The sequence below is a fragment of the Bombus terrestris genome, chromosome 3, assembly GCF_910591885.1.
Source record: "Bombus terrestris chromosome 3, iyBomTerr1.2, whole genome shotgun sequence".
NCBI classification, from domain to species: domain Eukaryota; kingdom Metazoa; phylum Arthropoda; class Insecta; order Hymenoptera; family Apidae; genus Bombus; species Bombus terrestris.
The window spans coordinates 18,015,316-18,036,199 of record NC_063271.1 but is presented as its reverse complement, the minus strand read 5'-3'; the positions used below and the strand labels follow the sequence as shown (position 1 = coordinate 18,036,199).

Sequence of the window (20,884 nt, the reverse complement as noted above, 5' to 3'; positions counted from 1 at the left end):
AAAAAAGAAATTAAATGTAGAAATATACATGACATAATGAAACGCTTCAAACAACTTATCAATATCAATTGGATAAAGTGACCTACAAATATCCCACAAAAGTAGTCCTCGTGAAATAGATTTCTCACGGATACAGCGTTGTTATCCCTTTCAACTGAAATCAATAAAAAAAGTATTTCACTGAAATACATTTAGCTGGTCACCAAGGACAATCGTGCGGCTTGTGGTTTTATCGAGTTCTTTCGAAAACCACAGTTTCTCGTGGCCATATTTCTCAGGAAGTGACGTAGGCTTCCTTATAACCTCCCATAATTTCCTATATGTTGAATAAAGAAGTACTCAATGTATAGCTGAAATAATTACATTCACATTAATTGTGTACGTAAAAAATGTTGCAGACTGTAGTAATATTAATGTTATATTTTTATTATTATTGGGATCCGCCATTGGAAGTACCAAAGTATCGTCAACTATTTTAATTATTGCAAAATTATGCTCACGATCACGATCACATGAAATTTTTATCTTAACACTAAACTTACCGGAGCGGTCAAATTGGCCGTTCTCGCGATTTCTACACAAATTTAACCATATTTAATCTTTATCATATCGCTTCGTAATTTCTGACTTTTTCTAAAACACGCATGCAATATATTTTCCTGTATTTAATTTTAGTTTGCTCTTTTATTTTCTGAGAAACATTTATATTCTGCCTTGCTTACCGTGAGTGGTCATTTTGACCGTCCGACAAAATATGTTAGTTATTCTTAAAATAAATGCAATCAGTACAAAGAAAAGGCTACCACAAGATCAAATGACAAAGAAAATTAGTATAATAAATAATAACAGTTGTTACACCCGTAATCTTGTCATAAAACAATCCATTCCTCGATCAAGATAGCCACCAACTGTCAAGACATATCAACTCAGGCCCATTATAATCCTAAGGTCACCTAATCCTAATCCTAATCACCGTAAAATTTAGCACTTTTTACAGTTCATTGTTACAAACATTTTAAAAGTCAAGAAGTTTCTTACAGTTATTGCTCATTGCTATAAAACACGGGAAAAGCTTTGCCAATTCCACCCTCGAGTAACCGTTGGTGGAGAATGGTCATCTCCAATGGTCAAAGATCATATTTTTACTTGCTATTGTCTTTTCGCAAGTAATTCCAATATTGAAATACTCCAATGCTTCCAATCGAAAACGCTAAGATCCCCAATAAATGCACCCTGGTATGTTACCAACGAAACAATCCACCACGACCTCAAGATACCTACAGTCAAAGATGAAATATACAGGTCCAGAAGCAGATATAACGCAAGAGTCAACAACCACCATAACCCATTAGTCACCCAACTACTTGACATGACGGACCAGATCCGCAGACTAAAAAGAAAATCCGCTTTAGATTAAATCCTTAGATCCTACTAGAACCAACAATATAAAACTATTATAAACCATGTCATTGTATCACGCCAAATGAAGTTACTGAAAATTCTCAACGAGAATTGATTGTAAATATTCTAATAAATAAAAAAAAAAAAATGTCTTTTCGACTAGAATACATCTCGGTTTCTAAGTCGATTAGTCGACATCTAAATTTGTTATCTCTAAAACTCAGACAGAAAGCATCTCAGAGCGTTTTGTGTAAAGTTGTTATAAAAGGAAAAATAAAGCATATCAAATTTGACAATAATTTTATATTCCGTACATGGTATTATTTTGTGATAAATATTTACTCTAATAATATCAGGATTTTTCAAAAAAAAAAATTATAAAAAAGATAACGGACATAGAAGAAGACTGTTCAGTGTGCGATGAACGAGAATGTTTAGCAACTGAAAACGGCATGGAAACACATGAAAAGCTATTTACAACCGAATCAGAGTTGAATATTATAAATAAGCGTTTGCATGAGGGCAAAAAGGAAAGAAATTATCGTTGACGGCAGAGAGTGAAACTGGGCCCAATGGAACAGTTTGGAAAGAAATAGATGCAAGTCTCAAACCTGGTAATACATCAGTTCATAATATTTTTAGGTCATTTTATCTTATCATTGATCACCGTATAAGGTATTATATAATAAAATGTACCGAAGAAGAAGCATTTAGAGTATTGGGGATTACGAGGAAGCTGGATACAACAAAACTAAATGCATTTATTGCTCTGTTATATGCCCGCGGTGCATATCAGGCAAAAAATTTAGATGTCTAATATTTGTGGAATAAAATTTGCAGACCTGCATTTGTTTTAAAAACAATAAGAAGGAATGACTTTGCTGAAATTATGAGGTGTATACGATTTGATAAGATGAGCGAAAGAAGCCGACGTTTACGAACCAATAAATTTGCAATGGTATCTACAGTATGGGGCCAATTTACAGAGAATTCACAAAATTGTTATAAACCTAGTACATACATTACTTTTACATAAAGAATCGCGGGAAAAAAACCATGCAATAAAATTATCAACAAATACTACAAAAAACTTGTCAAGGATAAGTAAAAAATTGTAAAGGTTACAAAATTACGAAAATTTGTTTAAGATGCGGGAAATATTTATGCGGCAAATGTACATTTGATAATAAAATAACTTGTAAAAAACGCAGCAAAGTTGAATAAGATATATCTCTATATAAATAAAAGTGTGATTCTATTTAAGTCTATAATTGAAATTAAACAAAAGCAAATTTGGACGAAATTTTATGAAAGTTCATCATTTTATATACATTTAGTTATAAATTAACCATTATCTAAGTTAAATCATAAAAACTATTACTTCTTTAATCACCGGTCATTTTGACCGCACACGATAGGAATAGGTATACACAAAGTGTCGGTAGCTGTAGTGTTAAAGAATCACTATGTCCGTAGAGAAAACCTTCGTATCATTTGTCTGGCAAAAACATATAATTCCATAGTTCAGCGTGCCACGGTAAGAGCTCAAAAGCACAGGTTGATGTTATTCAGCCAAGCTTAATAGCTATGGTGGCCAATAGAACTAGTTTGAGCCTATTGACTTGATACGTTGCATTGGTTTGATTTGTTCTATGTAGGTAGGTGACGATCTTCCATAAAGCACCCTGACGACGACGCGACGCGGAGCTACTGGGTCAAGAAATCATACTACGTGTTCTACCAGTACAGGCCATGTGAAGGTTGATACAGACTGCATACTAGTCGTTCAGTCACGAAACGGCATCGAAACTGTTCCGTTCAGGAAAATATTATTGTATATTGTATACTATAATATCCGTTATAACAAGTAGATTAGAGGTAGAGTACTAATTATAACATTTAAGGAGTGAATCAAATTTTCATTTAGATTCCATTTCAAAACAACTATCCATGAAACGCATAATCAAATCATTAGATATTGCAAATAACAGATAATCGGCAAAACGTGGGAATAAATCTTGGTCATTAATTGGTTAGAAAAATCTTGATTATTGCTTCATTTATCATTAAACATTTTTTCAAAGGCCTATTAATTACAATACTAACAAGTAGTTCTTGGCTAACACAAATTCAACGCATCGACATCCTTTAAATTCTCCTCATTTTTCTCTGAATAATACGCCTGCGTTTATTCAAGTACTGTTTTAGCCGATCTAACCAATCCAATTAAGTTAAAGCATGCGCATTGATGCTGCAATTTCGCGCGTCGAAAACGATGTAAAGTGCATTCTGATAGGCGGAGACACAGATTCTTCCTGGAATGCGGTCAGGTTAGAACCAAATGTGGGAGAGCCATGCCAGAGAAGAGATCGCGTGAGCAAGAAAGAGATCAAAGAACCGGGAACATCGACATTTGCGACCGAGCTATTGTCCGACTGCGATTGAATTAAACTGTTTCAACTACTGAAAAACCGATAGATTGAGGTGATATGTGAAATACATTTCAGCAAAAGACAAATATAATACATCTATAGACTCATTGTTAGGATCACATTGTGTTTGATACTCGTCCATCTATAGGCATATATTAATAAATTATGAAGCAGTTGAAAGAAATTAAGGTTTTGAGTCTTTTATTAATTTAAACATATTTGTTAGAAGTTTATTAGAAGCTTAGAAGCTTAAGCTTTTGGGTAGATGAAAGCTTATATTATCTGTTAAAGTTGATGATCTACTTACACTATTGACATAAAGGTTGGAATTAACACGATTCTCAAGGAATAGGCTGTAAAAAAAATAAACCAAGGTAAAAAGTACATAGTTTACGATTCATTTTATAAGATATATAGTTAAAATAGTGAAGTAAAATATACTGAGTTTAACTTTATCGTTTCCTGAGTTCGTTGCTAATAGTGGCGTTGCTAGTAATAAATCCGTGAAAGAAGGGAGACAGTAGCTAAAAATCTTCAGGTTTATAAGTAGTTGAATATTTATAGTATAGTTCACGTACAGAAGAGAAGAAAACATCTGTACACAATAAATTCTATATTTACATAATTCTGAAATTGTTTATGAACAAAGGATCACTAATTTTATTAATTACTTATTTCATTAATTGCTTTAGAATTAATAATTGCTAGGAAACATAATCTTATATAATAGATACTAAAAGAAATTCTAACATATATTACATACATATGTAACGAATAGCTACCAGAGCACCCTTAGAAAGTTGGATGCTCTGTGGTAACTAATGTTAACCAAACAATATTAAAATAATGAAAAGCAAAATACAGTGTTTAGAGTTTCTGGTTTTTCATAAACAATTATATCGGCTGCTTGCTCATCATCAATTCACTAAAAATATCAGTTTTAAATAATCAACGACGATATAAAAATTTTTCTTTAGCGTCTCGAACGAAATCATCGTTGGACACAGATTGCATTGATTTTTCAACATTATTGCTAGCTATAGGTGGACTCACGCGCGGCTACCTCTCAAAGGGTGCAATCATCCGTCGATTGATGTTAAAAAGTTACTTGACCTTCTGGAAAATACGTGATTACGTAATGGCCTGAAGGTTGTCTGACTTGGTAGTTTTAATCTTGCGCTTTTAGTGTTCTCTTTGATGAAATAAACGAAACCCCGAACGATTGTACACGCGTGAAGTTTAATAGCATAAATGATACGTATGTACATACTTCTGTTAGCCGTGGAGCAGCGTTCTACTGGTTTCTAATAAACGAGCAATATTAACATTTATACCGCCGTGATGTTTCCTTCTACACCGTAAGCGTGACTCATAACTGGCTATCTCGAAGGTTTTATAATGGTGCCACTATTATAATCTGTACACCCTCTGGGGAACAGAGCACATGATAGTGTGCATCACGTATATCATTAAAGTACAAGATCACAGACACCGTGGAAAATAATTCACGTTTGATTCACTATTACTTTACAGCGTGTGAAAAAAGGGTCACGAAAGGGTCATACGATGTTTCACTAAAGTAAGTAAAACGTATCCTGTCAATTTTGCTACTAAAAGTAATATTGATAGGTTGTAAATGGACCAATTTGGCGGACTAATAAATTATAGTTATAGTAACATAATGAAATGATAAACATGATAAAAAAACATGATAAAGTACTTAAGTTTAATGAGATAACAAAGTGTTATCGATGAAAAGTACGCGAGAAGGTAAAATAGAACAGAAAATGGAATGAAATAGAAATATTAATTTACTAACATATTTAACATGGGTCAAGTCTACTTGAAACGGTGTTTTGATGCTGAGAGGTTCAAGAATAATAACTGCAAAGAAAGAAACAAAAGCGCATGTTTTAATAGCTTTAACAAAATGACTTATAGCAACGAGTCTCAACCAGTGGTACCCCTACTACTATCATCCAAACGTTTATTCTCAATTTTAAGGTGAAAATTTTATCAGCTAAAAGTTTATTTTCGGTTAAATCTTCGATTTTTGGGATTACTAATTTTGTATCACCTTTTACATATCTTGTGTACATGTGCGCACACATGGTTAAATACATGGAAGGAGTATTTTCAGCATTGGTCTAACGGCGACAGCCTGTAGTTTACGTGTTCAACAAATTCAATGGATAGTAAATCGCGCGTTGATACTTATTGCCGCATTTATTGTGATTACCAGGTTTCGCAAGTTTTGCCACGTTTTCGCTTACAAAATATATTCTATTCGTACACGACTATTTACAGTGCGTTAAGCCTCGCTTCAAGTCATCATGGAACTGTTTTGCTTTCCTTTAGAACATTGTTTCTATACTACGCGATTTTAGGTTGTTCGAGCTGAGTTCTTCATCTGTGTAACGTGTTACATATGTGTTCACAATGTCACGTACGATATATAATAGAAAACATAAAGAGCTACTACAATCGCATGAATCAAATAAAAGTTAATGATAAAAACTAATTATCAAAACTAATTATATAAAATAAGTATCAATGTTGAAATTATTAAATATTAAAGTCTTAATTCCATTGAAACAAAAATAACTATTGTTCCACTAGATCTTCCATTTTAAATAAATTAATCACTATATCCTTTCATATTTATTAGAAATTAGCTTTCAGAGATCATTTTAGATGATATACATAGATTTATAAACGTAAAACTGTTAATTTATAAGGGCGGAAATTTCCACTTAGCTTGGTTGAAATCTAAAGTTTCCTACAAATATTTGTTTTTTCATAGAAGACCGCCAAGGGTTGCTCACTTGACGATTTGAGCTGAGTTGGTACTCAAAGGGAGGGGGTGGTGGCAGTCTAGTGGGAGATTCGCGACTGTGCCACCGGCTCAGTATCGTTCGACCATTGGTCAGGTGTGTTTCGTAGATCGTACAGCAATCTAAGTATTCGTCTAGTGAACACGTTGGAAAAATATCAAATTTCAAGCTGCTGTGACCGAAATTAACGAAACTTACGTCTAGTCAAGAATACGGTAACGGAAACGCGTAATCGTAGAGTGACTGCAGCGTTGCAAAACATTATTTTCAAATCGGTGTCTACGTGATGTTTCCGATTTCGCGGCACTGTAATTATTCGATCTAAAGGTGACCAGTGAAACATCGTAGCCGCATGATCGTGTCGACGATATTCTCGAGCGTGACGGGTTTCCATCGGCGACAGTCGAACGACGCCGGGCGAAATGCCGAGCTGACGGTGAGTGAAGTGCACACTTTTTCGAATTCCACGCCGAAGTTGATTGCAACCGTATCGAATCGCGCGGCCCACGATCAACTTCATTTCGTTAACTCATTGACAAATAGCCCTTGCTTTCCTATGCATCGCGACTAATTACGTTATCTTTGTATTTTCGTTTTCTTCAGCTTCAAAAGATTTCAATTATTATAAACGTAACATTGTATGTAAGATTTGACATATGTAAAGAAAATCGGTATAAAGTAGTTGTTCAAAGTGTGGCGCATATACGAATTTCTAATCATAAAGTAGAACTGTTATTTGATCGATATTACATGTTTTCAATGGTTACGAAATGTGGAGCATTCTAGAATTATAATATTTATATTATTTTCTAATATTATTATATTGTAACATTATTAAAAGCGTTAATCTAAGAATATTATACATGGCACAGATGTAGGATATAAAGTTAACAATGCGCGATAACAGAAATATGTCATTAGTGATGCATAAGATATTAGGGATTTTATCGAAGAAACGGAAATGTTATTTTATTTTAGTAGTTAAATTAGAATGACTTTATGAAATACGGATAACTTTTCGAAGGGTAAACAGTGCGTGTCACGTGTCCATTTTCGTTATTAAGCACACGAGTAAAGTTGAAGTTCAAGGAGTAAATGGAACGCGATCGAAACCGGTTAACGAGCTATCGAGACGCGTTCGAGACATGGGAACAAGCGATTCCGTCAGATGCGATACACCTATTATTTTTACTCACGTTTTAAAATATTAATAATAAATAATAAATAAATTTTAATTTACCAGTTGATTTACTTAGGAGCGAATGAAAATATTTAAAAAATGTAAGTAAAAAAATTAAGGTCTTTCTTTCTAAAATCTCCTTCGTAATTTTAATTTGAAATTTGATTATAAAGTTAATGATTTAATTTAGTTGTACATTACTGGATATGAACATGCATCTATACGAATATAAACTACACTCGCATAATAAGAGCGTTATACATATTACGCAAAATATCTGCAGTTTATAAAACAAACTGATCTTGGTTGGATTTATGCGTAATTATTCGGTACACACAAGGCTCGTACATCAATGATACGCATTTCGAGCCGTCGCGTGCTCATTGTCGTCGGCGATGACAATAGAGAACAAAGTAAACGGACTCGTTCACCAGGACCGTTATTCATTGTTATGCGCCGTGACGTGGACCACGACTGCGTTTAGCTTCGTTAAGAACAATTAAAAGTAACCGACGAACCGGGTATTGCTTAATTGCCGCCCGCAAATGTTCCCTTCAAGACCGACCCAAATCATGCAGAATAAATTTTAATAACATTTAACAGATTATATAAAAGTGTACATTACTTTGTCCAAAATTTTGGTTTGTATTTTGGTTTGTATTTTAACGTTTCAAATTGTGCGTGTATACGTGTGTGTGAGAGCTGGGGAAATAGGTGCGTCCTCTTCTTAAAGATATTTAATTATCAGTTACATATTAATACCATATTTCTTGCTTTTGTAATTATATTCTTATTAACCCGAGTTCCTTTTTTCTGATATATCCAGTTTTCATAATTAGACCTACGCATTTCCATCATAACCATTATGATGTCACATGAATAGCTACAGTGTTGGATCCACACTAAAATATACATATATGTATTACTATACTGTAATCAAACTTTATAGAACACTTCCGTTCCATAGAATGTTAGAATGTTGTGTCGCAAAAGAGAAGCTAAAATAGGGTTGTGTTACTATTGCATAGTATTGATTATAGCAATAATTTGTTGGCATTAGTGAATGAATGGATTAGAAATAACGATTTCATTAGGATGGATAAACCGTTTGATTACGTAAAGCCATTTCCATGCTCTGAATTTATTATGAATTGAATGCGATAATTAACACACTCGTTAGCGTCCCTTTCTCTTCTTTGTAAATCGTGGCAACGTTGTATACGAGTAAGTATTCGGTCTTTACCTATCTTTTCGGTTTTTCTGTTTTTGTGAAAGTAACCAGTTCATGGAAGATACAATGCCGTGCAAACTGACCGTTAGCCGGATTTTCGAAAAATTTATAGAATTCTCACGAGGTAGCCGGGAGCTCTTCCTTTATTCTTGTAAGTTACTTACTTCTTTACCGTTTCTTTTTTGCAACGATTCAGGCGTTTCGGTAACGAGGACGTGTTATGCAAATTGGTGGACATTGTGAATGACACGAGAGAACACGATCATTCAAACATTTCTGTTGACAAGAATTAAAAGAAAAAACGAAACAAGAAAAACGATCTTGGTTAATTTGTTATGCTCCACTAAAATGGAAGCAAACAGGGTTTAAAATTTCGTTAAACGTGTTTGAATTTTTTCGTATACAATTAGCTACATATGCGTAAAATAGCAAACGCAGATAAGATTTCTTTAATTTAACACTTTATATATCTAACTACAAATTATACACGAAACAAGGATCAATCCTTAAGCACAGAAATCCATGCCTTCCTTAATCATCTAACAACACGATCAAATGCCTGTAACTATCGCAGTGTATACGATATCCTAGCCATAGCGATTCAGCGACTCGTTAATAACTAGTCGAAGAAATCGGTGATGGTAACGATTAACGAGTCACGTTTCCTCAACGGCGTATGCTTTCATCTCTAAATGGCGTTCTCGATAAATCAGCACCTTAAAACCGTCCGTTCTTCACCAACATTATCGACAACGGATCCGCTATCTCTCGTGGACTCGTGGCGCGCACATTACTCGTGAAATCCTTCGGCGTATCTGTTAGTCAATATTTTCGATAGAATCAAAAACGATCGAAAAGAAAAAGAAACATCGAAGAAAGAAATTCATCGTGAAATTATGATTAGATGGGCGAACAGAGTCACGTTTCTAAGGCAAAGCGTTTCCACCCGTATTACGATATTATCGAGATCGCGATTGGTCTGTGGATAGTTGCGTTCTGAAGTATGTACATCGTATCGTTTTAAACATGTATGTATTTACATACGTACTACTGTTCAAAAATTTTATGAGTTCTTTACCCTCTAAGGTTTATCAGGTTCTAACTTGGTTTTCTCTAAATGTCCTAATACTTACCAACAGGAATGCACGTATAGGAAATTCAACATTTTTCTTTTTCTACCCACGTTCTTCGGATGACTGCCTTTTATCGTTTAATAAATAATTTTCCGCACGTTTTACATAACAGTGTGGTTTTAAATACATCGTAACCCGGATACCCAATATCGAAAATTCTTGAGAATCGTGACTCGCGATTAACCGGTCACGATTCTTAATCTTTTAGCCGCGTTAACTTCTTTAGCTACTACATAAGCTGCTATAATGCATGTACACGTCCTCGGGGAGGGAAACACTCGTGCAAAGAAGTTTGCAAGCCTCGATTACGCGTTCGACGGGCAATCGCATGGCGAAGCAACAAAAAGGTGAAGTTTACTCGTAACATTGTTTGCTCGTGCTGCGTATGCGGCAAAGTAACGCAAAGTTATTTAAGGGAACGACGAGCGAGTTGGAAAGGATTGTAACAATAAAAGTCTGTTAGATCTTTGGAGTTTTTTCATGGTATATGAATATTCTCTCTTCTTTTCTTTCTTTTTTTTTAAGAAGGAGAATAGAACAAAATATAAACTACAACTATGCGATAAATATTTAAAATTCCCTTAAGAAAGGATTAGTTGGATTAGTAATTGCCATAAAATCGCAACGATACGTTGAATGTTGTTAATCCAAATTGAATAGCCTTAAAGAAGTTGATTTATGATCCATTGGAGTTAATATTTGTACAAGTATGCGGATTTCGATGTATCGTGATAATTAATTATAGGATTATACTCGACACTCGATTATAGTCGATTATCTTCGACTACACTTAAGAAGTAAATGATTAAACAAAAAGAATAGTTTATATTTAGCGAATAATAATCAAGTAGTCGCTTAAAATGGTATTTCTAATTTCGGATTATTGGAGATTATGATTATAATCTATATTATTGCCGTATATTATTATTAGGTATTAGGGATTAAAAAAGTAATACGTAGTAAGAGACAAGGGGATTAACGATAAGTTTACTATGGTCTAAATTTTAGTCTTTGAAGATTTTGCTAAAAAGTGAGGCTATTAATTTGCGAGATATTTTTAATAATGTTTAAAAACAGGCTAACTTCTCTTCCTATCTTACGTTATTTTTTAATGTTTCGATCTTATTACATTTAATATACACATATACCAGAGAATGAGGAAATTATCGATTACGTTACCATCGCCATCGTTAATAAGATTCGATTCAAATAATAATGCTTTTAAACTCTTCCTAACTTTTATTGCAAAATAATTACTTTTCTTTGCCAATGTTTAGTTCTTAAAAGGATACGCTTCTATAACGACTGGAATATCAATCATTTCGATTCATAAAGAAACCTATAGAACGATCTTTAATTGGAATTTTAAACAAGAAATACACAATTCAATGTAAAGATCTTCATACTATCATCATATACTTTTTCCGACTATTTTATCATCCCTATCTTTTTGGATTGTGAATGTTACATGAATGAACCATACCATCCATGGTCGTGCGTCAATGTGTATAGTGTCACGCAAAGCTTTAAAAGACCAAAGAGTTTCTTAATTCAATCATTGAGGAAGCATCATCGAGGGAGTTTACTGTCCACCAGAGTCCACTTAAGCATGATGCCTATAAACATAAGGGAGGTAGCCTAGTTATCGAGCTAAAAGCATCCTCTAAGTGACTACTTATTTAGCTCGTGGTAGTTTTTTCCCTACTCCCAAGTTAGCCCCGCGCTCCTTCACCCTCTTATGGTGGGCATAAGAAGTGGAGGCCACGTCCCGTTGGCAGACACACACGAGCAAGGCCAACTCGCCTACGTTCACGGTTATGCCTTATTTATGAGCGCACCGATGCCTCTGTCCGCTTCCGAGTGCAGACAAAGGCAAGAAATATGCCTCACGTGGAAAGTGGAATTCCAATCGCCTTTCGTGGCGGACACGCGTCGCTATCGAGGAATTGTACAACTGCAAGTGTTTTCGTAATACAACATATGCCTATAATTTCATAACAAAGTGTTTATAGTCGAAGCTCTTATTACAACCTTTTCTTATTAAGCAAAACGTTGAATCGAAACGTGTTAATATTTTGATAAAGAAAATACGTTATAACGAAGAGTTCATCAATTAAATTATATACAAATTAGTATCAAACTTTGTACTTTGAAACATCCTGAAATATTAAAAATGCATCTAAAGAATACTATGTATTAACTACATCTACTCTACTAGGAACTGTAAAATTTCTTTGAAGAAGATTTCTTCTTATTGGTATATGCGATAGTACAAGATTTGGAAATAGTAATATGTATATATTTAATAATATTATATTAATAATCATATCAAGATATTACAATGTAATACCTGCTCTCCCTGAAGATTGCAATATTGACTATTCCTTCTCTTTAAAAAAGCCTTAATGTAAAACAAAATTTTAAAGTAACAACTTTTGTTGTTTCATTTCCAGTTTATCTACTTGTAAGTATAAATATTAAAAATCTAAGGACAATCATTTATACGTACTATCATGAATATCCTTCCGCAACGAAAGTTTCCAAATTACAGCTGTAACAGGAAATTACAACAATAAATTATGTGCAAGAACAAGAACAATGTTACAACATTGCATGATTCGAGACCAAGGTACCATGAAGCGAAAGGAACTTTCTTGGCTCGTTTGGAAATAAAATAAAATAAAGTAATAAAAAATAAATTAAAATAAAATAAAATAAAAAGAAGAAGATAAAGAAAGAAAGAGAAGAATAAGCATCTTTGTTAAAGAGGAATAATTTGCGACGTTGAAGTCTGCTCCGTTTTCTCCTTACAAGCCCGCAAATTAACCTAAAGTTGTATTTACTAACACACCGTAGTGGCCAAATAATATCTGCAACGGGTTTTGCATTGATAACCGTTGTAAAAATCATTGTTAAACAACAGACGAAATTGTTGAGTCGTTATTGTATACTTAACAGGGTAGCATGTTAACAATAGGTTTTTTGCAAAAGTGTAAAGAGTGAACGCTCCTCGCTTCCTAGTCGCCTGGTAACATTAATTTATTGGCTCGCTTTTAAAGCATAGCGTGCGCCCTCGCAACTTACAACGATGCAAAAATCTTTTTGCAATGAGTACACAATGGCGGCGAAAGTATCGAGTTCAGGGACACGTCACCGGTGTTCTCCTCTCCCTCTTTTCTTTTTTACCTTGAAGATCGTTATGCTTCTTGAAAGGCTTTACATTCCGGACCGCGGATTGAAAGCTAATGAATATAAACAAACGATTGCAAAATGCATTACGATCCGAAGCACGATCCTTTTTTCTGGATTTAAACATTTAATTTTTTCTTAACCTTTCTTTTCCTGTGTTTTATTCGACAAAATAGATCCTTTTGCGTTTTTCTTTCTTTGCTTATTTAATTGTGTTGAAAATCATAGCTTAAACAAGCAAGTAATATTTTCCCTCCTAAGTTCTTTAATTTCACTATTTTGCATTCTTATCTTACATTCAAAAAATGAACTTTTTACTTGAATACTCTTTCTTGAAATTTATTTTGGAATTTTCATACTATTCTTTTTTCTTTTGTATTATATATATATATATATATGGAAGTAACTATCAATCTTTAATCTTTCAAAATCAACAGAGTTCTTTTTAATCAACAGAATGCATATCACGTAATATACTAAGTTCACCTTGTTTCATCATATAAGCTACTACAGTTTCTTGGATTTTTTATTGCGTGTGCTTTCAAATTGAGTGAAACTTCAAGAATAAAACTCAAGTTGCGAAGCAAACGTAGAAATAGAAAATCTTTGCATTTTCTATCTCCAGATATACATAAATAACAAGTAATACCTTAAAATAAGAAAAATATTATATGATAACAATGAATAAGTAATGAATTCATTCAACTCGCATTGAACTGAATGACTCGGTTCCCCGAATCAATGACCAGCTCCCGCACACGTGGCGGTCCTCCGTGTGGAACGACGCGTAACTCGCGGCGCCTACACGTAGGACGCACCGTTGCACGTGCGCCACCGCCCCGTGTACCTACACGTGTGTCGCCGCGGGGTCACGTGGACCGCGAAACGACGCAAAGCGACTCGTGACTAGACACACGCGGTCCGCGTACTTCTCGAGTTGATGTTCTCCTGGTGCACAAGCGATCAAGACGTTTGCGCAAATCGCGTGCCGCGATGCGACGCGATGCTTGTTACGCGTACGTAAGTACTTACGTGCTAGGAGCGCTCGTGTTCCTCCGTCGCCACCTGTCTTCTACGATCGTCATTGACGACCTATACCGTATACATGCCGTGACGCGCCATTGAGGTTACGCTGAATCTAGCTGCTTGCGAAACGAATTTCGATGGATGTGTCGTTGAACGATATCTTTCGAATGGGATGGATTTATGCAACAAAACGTAATTACCGGCCGATGAAAGGAATACGCCGTATCATCCGTATTTTAACCTCTTGTGTCGACATTAATTTCGCTAAATAGTTTAATACTAATGGGAGAATAATTTAAAAGATTGTCCAATTCCAATAGGCATCAATACGTAACATTCTTTATTTATTCTGTAATATAACCAAATCGATGGTTCTATTTTGTGTGTTAATTCATAATAGGTAGTAAACCTAACAAATATATGTATTCATAGTAAGCTTAGAGTTTATAAAATTCTTTAGATAAATATGGATCTTATATATCGTTTCTTTTCGTTCCGTTTTGTAAAAAAAAGAAAATGCACTTGTACCATTTTTCCACTAAGGCCCACAACCAGCATGCAGGAAAGCCTGATATCGTAAAATGTACCTCGGTGCATAAAAATCAGAAATCATTGACTCGTCGAAGATGACGCAAAGAACTGTAAAGGGATATTTATCTAAGTTCATCGAAGCTTAAAGTTTCTGGATGACTAGCGATTTCGATGACCTGCTGGTAGCTGCACCTTAAATTTCCGGTGAAACGAGAAACATTCCGTGATTAACCGGTTGAACGACTCAAAAATTAAAAATGAAAGTTCATCATTTTCAATTTTCTGTATTTAAGCTTCTTTTTATGAAGGAATTTCACGATCAGTTACCATCTTTTATTTTATTTGAAACATGAAACGAATATTTTCTTTAGAAAGAGTTGTAGGACGAATCGATAAATAACTCTATGGAAAACGAGATTCGTTGAAATTTGCGAGATCGTGCAATCTTTTATTACAGAAAGCGATGGTCATTTGCCAGCGGAAGCTTCTTCGCTGGTATATTCAGTGCTTGAAAATTTATTATTCCGTCCCCGATTTTAAACATTCGGTATAAGTTATACGAGCTCAATGGACCGCGCAATCCGTTACGTTTGAATTCTTGTATACCTGAAGTTCTCGACACGGTAAAAATTTTATAAACGAAGAACGTAGATGACGAATAAAAGAAAATATGCCGCGTTATCGAAGTCGAGACCCACGTTCCATTAATTTATTATTACATCTATGAAATTCTGATTTCGTTCGAAATAGGAAACAACTGTAACATGCAATTTACGACCGATGAAAATAATGGTTCTGAAATGATAAAATTTCGAAATTTTATGTGGGAAAATCTGGACTGTTATTCGACAGTGTTTTATATATTTTTAGTTTATTTATAATAGGTACATACCTTTTTGATATCGATATTGATTTTTTATTTTTGACGAAAGAAGACATGCTCACATTCCACGATACCGCAGCTATGAGCTACTGAATCAGCTTCTTTCCATATTATCTGTATATTACGATAATTATTACGTATCTTCGATTACTAGTTACATATATCGAAGTTTGTTGTGCTATTACGTTTAAAGTAAAGAACAAGATTCAGATAGTGTGTATAATTATTTCGAAAGAAAATGTTTCAACTACCGAGAATGAAGCAACGAAAACAAAGATTATTGATACATATATTATAATAAACGCCATGTATGACGTTACTGTCGATGGAAAATTAATAATGATCGATAGCGAAGATTTAAATATAAACATTAAACGAACAAGCCTACACGAATAAAAAATAAAAGATAATCGATAGTTTTGCTTACCAACTTTGAAATAAGACTTTATGTTTTGGTAATAGAATCTTTATATATATACATGTACGTAAGTATCTTTGACACAATATACATTCATAAATTTACGCGCAAAAATTTAAATATAGAAGAAGAAATATGTCAACGTTGTATAAAATTATTTATACAAGTCGTAGGTTCCATTAAAAATTAATGTCCGATTAAAACCACGCGCGAATATTATTCCTCGTGATTAACCGCTTACTGACACAGTGGTGGTTGGCACATATGTTTTTCCAAAGTCACCAGCCTCGATCCATACGTCATCGGCCATCCAACAATTATACAATTTGAATAATTTTTCTGCCACCGTGAGTTTGGTGGGTTGCTTTGTCGACGGATGATCTTTACGAATATATTCTTGACATAATTGCATCGCTAACAGTGGGTGGCATATATGGAGAATGCCCTCGCTTTCTAATATGGACGCGGGTTTTACTTTTCTTTTCGTCAGCACGCGAGTACGTTCGCTCGTCCTGCTAATTCGTGCACGTAATTACAATTACCATTTAAACGGCACCTACACATCTTCTTAGCTTGCTAAATTAACGAGCTCAAAAGGTGCGCAGGTAATCGGCCTTTTTATCTTGTTTCGAGATGCTGTAGAACGATACGAACTATACACAATCCTGACTTTTCGTTATTCTCTCTTTCTTCATGTATTAACCCTCTACACTCGAGAGGCGACCTCAGTCACCACGGTGTTCCGTGCTGCAACTCAGTGGCGGCCGAGAGGCGACAATCTCTGTTCATGCTAAATTTCGACATCTCCAATTGATGAGAGTGCAATATTGGTTTGTAGATTAGACTTTAAAATGAAAATAAAATATTTAATCTCATATCCCTCCGAAACTATGGTTCTGACAATATCTCCAACGTTAGTTGGCATTCGACGATCATGGCAAAAATATATTATAGTTTAGAAACCCTAAAAAGTGATTTTTGGAAGTGAAATTAGCTCAAATGAAGATGAACTTGATTTTGAACTGTTGAAAAACGAGGTCAATTATATTCAAGAATGCATCTTGGTGAATGCTTTATAAATTAGCACACAAAAAAATACAGAAATTAATATTACGAAATCATATTTTCAAAGATGTAAATATAGATAAATTATTAGAATATAATGTTTTTGTAAGTTAATCTGTATATAAAATCAGTTTACGCTAGCTGTAAGACACGCGTCACGTATACGCTAGATCATCCGGAGTAGCTGCTACGCCCAACCGAAAAAGCCCTCGAGAGCAAAGGGTTAAAAATTAACGCAAATGTGCTCAAAGAAACGAAAATGATACTGCAAAGGAGGTTAATTTCAAAACATCTTTGCGGTCACGACTTTCTTTTATTCTACGTCTTCGTATGACGGTAATAATAGCATAATCGCATAGAAATTTTCGCAATTTCACATCATCCAGTCCATGTTCCCAGAGTATACAGAAGCGGCACTCGGGGTGACAAACCACTATGCCCGCCATTAATTTGATGTGACTGGCATTGGTATATCTGCGGCGCATGGTGCGCGCGCGAGCGACGTGCTGGTCAACTCAAAGAGAGCAGGAAGGGTACATCGAAAGAACGTCAACTGCACGTCGACGTCTGGCGCAGACGTAATGCCACGCGTGTATCCGGAGAACAGAATGCACGTGGCATGTGCGCAAAGTACCACGATTTTCGCGACATGCGCTATATGCCACGAGCAAAAGAAATACATACATAAGCCTTTCCCTCTCTCCTTCTCTACGTGTGTAGATTTGTTCACTGCTTGAACACGAAGCGCAAACCGCGGTGACCTGTTGAAAACCGCGGGAAACGCTTATCGTTTGTTACGCATCGTGAGTGGAATGTGGCAATGGAATGGTAGAACAGCGAATGATACGTATACTATACCTATAATGTTGTATTATTATATCATTATATGTATTAGGTTGCTACACAAATTTATGCTCCGCAAGAGTACATGTGCAAATGTACATCTTCTACAAAATCAATTTCTAAAAGCAATTTGTACATAATATACGTGTACAATATAACTATACTATAAATATTACAAATTTAAATTATTCATAATATAATAAACGCTATATTTCAGGAAAGATTACACTGTTACGAATGTTATCGGTTTCTTCCTATAATCTCTTTTCTATAATTTGAAACGCGAACGCTTCTTTACAAACTTATCTAATAAAAAGGAAGAAATGTTCGATCTACGTTTGGTCAAATGATAATATAATGGGATGGGGTTCGATCGAAAGTTAATTATATTAAAAAGTCAAGCTGTAAAGCGAAGTAATTTTAAATTCTTTATAAAAGTGAGCCTGCCTGGTAGTAATATTGTTTCTCTTTTGCTACCTTCTTCCCTTCACGTGCCGATATTTATTAATAATTGCCGGTATAGTATAATTATCCTGTTTTTACGACGACGTTGGAAGGAAGAACGGTCGATAGACGGAAGTGACCGGAACTTTCAACGTTTCTTCGAACGACCAATTAAACGCGATACAAAAATAAAATACAATTAATCGACATTTTTACTACCGGCATCGTTATAATAACCATGTGAAATTCAATGTTGCTTTATTTTTAGCAAATAGCCAGAGTTTATGAGTTGATTCATATCAATGCATTAAATATATCGACATCCTTACAAAAAGTAATACTTTTCTAAAACGGAAATTTTACCAAAATTTAAAAATTTCAAACACTTTTTGTGAAAATGAAAACATGATATTTTTGAAAAAATATGCACAGTAATTGTACATATTAAAGAAAGTAAAACATCTACTCATAAAGCAATAAATCTTCTGTCGAATCAAAATATACAAAACTAAATATTGAATTACTCTGAAAATGACCTTAGATCATATTGAATTACCCTGGAAACCATCTTGAAGAATCCGTATATTCAATGACAATGAATTTTTTTAGAATCGTGTACGATATTTTACCTTCGTTCCATAATTCAACTCTAGTTCCACTTATAGAAAACATCCATTCGTATAACAGCATTTTTTTTATCAAATACCAGATAACCCTCGTAACAGCCAATAGCAAAACTTAAAACCAACGCACAACCTTAAAAATTTGTCTTTCTTCGTGCGAAGAACGATAAAATTTGTTGAAACAGCAACGCGTATCGAACAAATTATTTAATATCTCCCATAGCCGACATTTGAAAGCAAAATGGTGTGCAAGAAATACATATCAATAATGGAGAGTTACTACTCTCTATAGTCTATATTATCTACTTTGCGCTTTTCCACTCTTCAACTATGTATATATAACATGTATACTTATTTTGTATCACTATATGGCGCCGTAATAAATTCCGCTGCGTCGAACTCACCGTCTTTCGAACAGGAAAAACCCTGATAATGAGCCTTAACATAAGAGGTAAAGCATTTCAATCAGTAAAAAGGCCAAAATATCCAAAAAAAAAAAAAAAAAGAAGGAATTGCAGTTGAGCTCTATCGTCTGTGTTCGAGGTCAGTTCACAGTGCACAGGCATACTACATATAACTATATACTGTATTGTACTATGGAAGAAGTCGTGGAAAATTAGATTTACTGTTAGACATTAACCTAGCCTAACAGCCGATTAGAGCGTAGCATTAAATGGAATAATGATGAGATGAATAAAAGCGTTGAATTTCTTTAACGTTGTATTGGATTAAAATAATGTTATTTAATTATCAGAAAAAAGATGTGAGTATAATGTTAATACCTTCGTAAGTATTTGTGCTCGCCTCGCATAAATGCATTATATAAAATTACTTATGATTATTCTTGCAGCGTGCATTTTTACTTCTCATCAAATAACAAACATATTACATATATCGTTCAATGACATACAGCAATTATCAGTTGACTGGACTGCGGCCAGGTAAATATACGATAGAAATGTTCCCCTCTGTGGTCCAAATAGACGGTCATTTTCTTTTATTTGCCTCCAGCTGGTTTATCTATGTAGCTTAAATCAAGAAGCTGCTATGCTCCGTACCAATTACGAAGTTATGTTTTGTAAAAGTCGCAAGACTTTTAAAAAGCTTCTACCGTTAAAAAATTTCTTAAATTTGAAGAAGATATTGAAGTATCGTTATTATATATACCTACATAATATACATGATTTATCATTTCGACCCTATGTTAAAGTTTTTCTTGAAACATTGAAGATCTTTCTATTTGCTAAAACGAGATTGGAGCGTATAAATTGGAGAACCATATTCAAGGTAACACTGTATCTATGTATGCAAGAAACAACTTTTCTCAGTACCTTTATCCAAAAAATTTTTAAATGACATAAAGCGGCAAGAACATTACATTGGAGGAAAATGGACTATTGCATGCTTCTAAGTTCTTATAGAATTTTATTCCGTAAATTTCCGTAAAGGATATTCCAAACTACTCCGTATAAAACCATGCCTTCGCAATAAATATACCATGCAGTCTACATGTACGAGACGATAGCACAAATAAAACGAAATATGTAAAGGGTGAAACAGTAGCAGCGTGCCATAAAAGGTTGTCACGAATGTAAAACAAACGGGACGGTAAGAAGTATCGCGAAACGGACACAAATTTCTGTTAAGAGTT

The 20,884-nt window shown here is 34.5% G+C and overlaps 1 protein-coding gene across 2 annotated transcripts in view; it reads left to right on the top strand.

The window, feature by feature from the left end:
* The window catches only part of LOC100645613 (probable serine/threonine-protein kinase DDB_G0282963), a 50,110-nt gene that overhangs the window by 6,023 nt on the left and 23,203 nt on the right, over window positions 1–20,884 (top strand). Inside the window, exon 1 of one of the 2 annotated variants that reach the window (XM_012319289.3) lies at window positions 6,742–7,103. The exons of the other annotated variant lie outside the window; for it this stretch is intronic. Within the exon in view, the coding sequence (XP_012174679.1) occupies window positions 7,020–7,103 (84 nt within the window). The 5' untranslated portion in view covers window positions 6,742–7,019. Of the gene's footprint in view, window positions 1–6,741; window positions 7,104–20,884 lie in introns of those variants that run through there. 2 annotated transcript variants of the gene reach the window in all.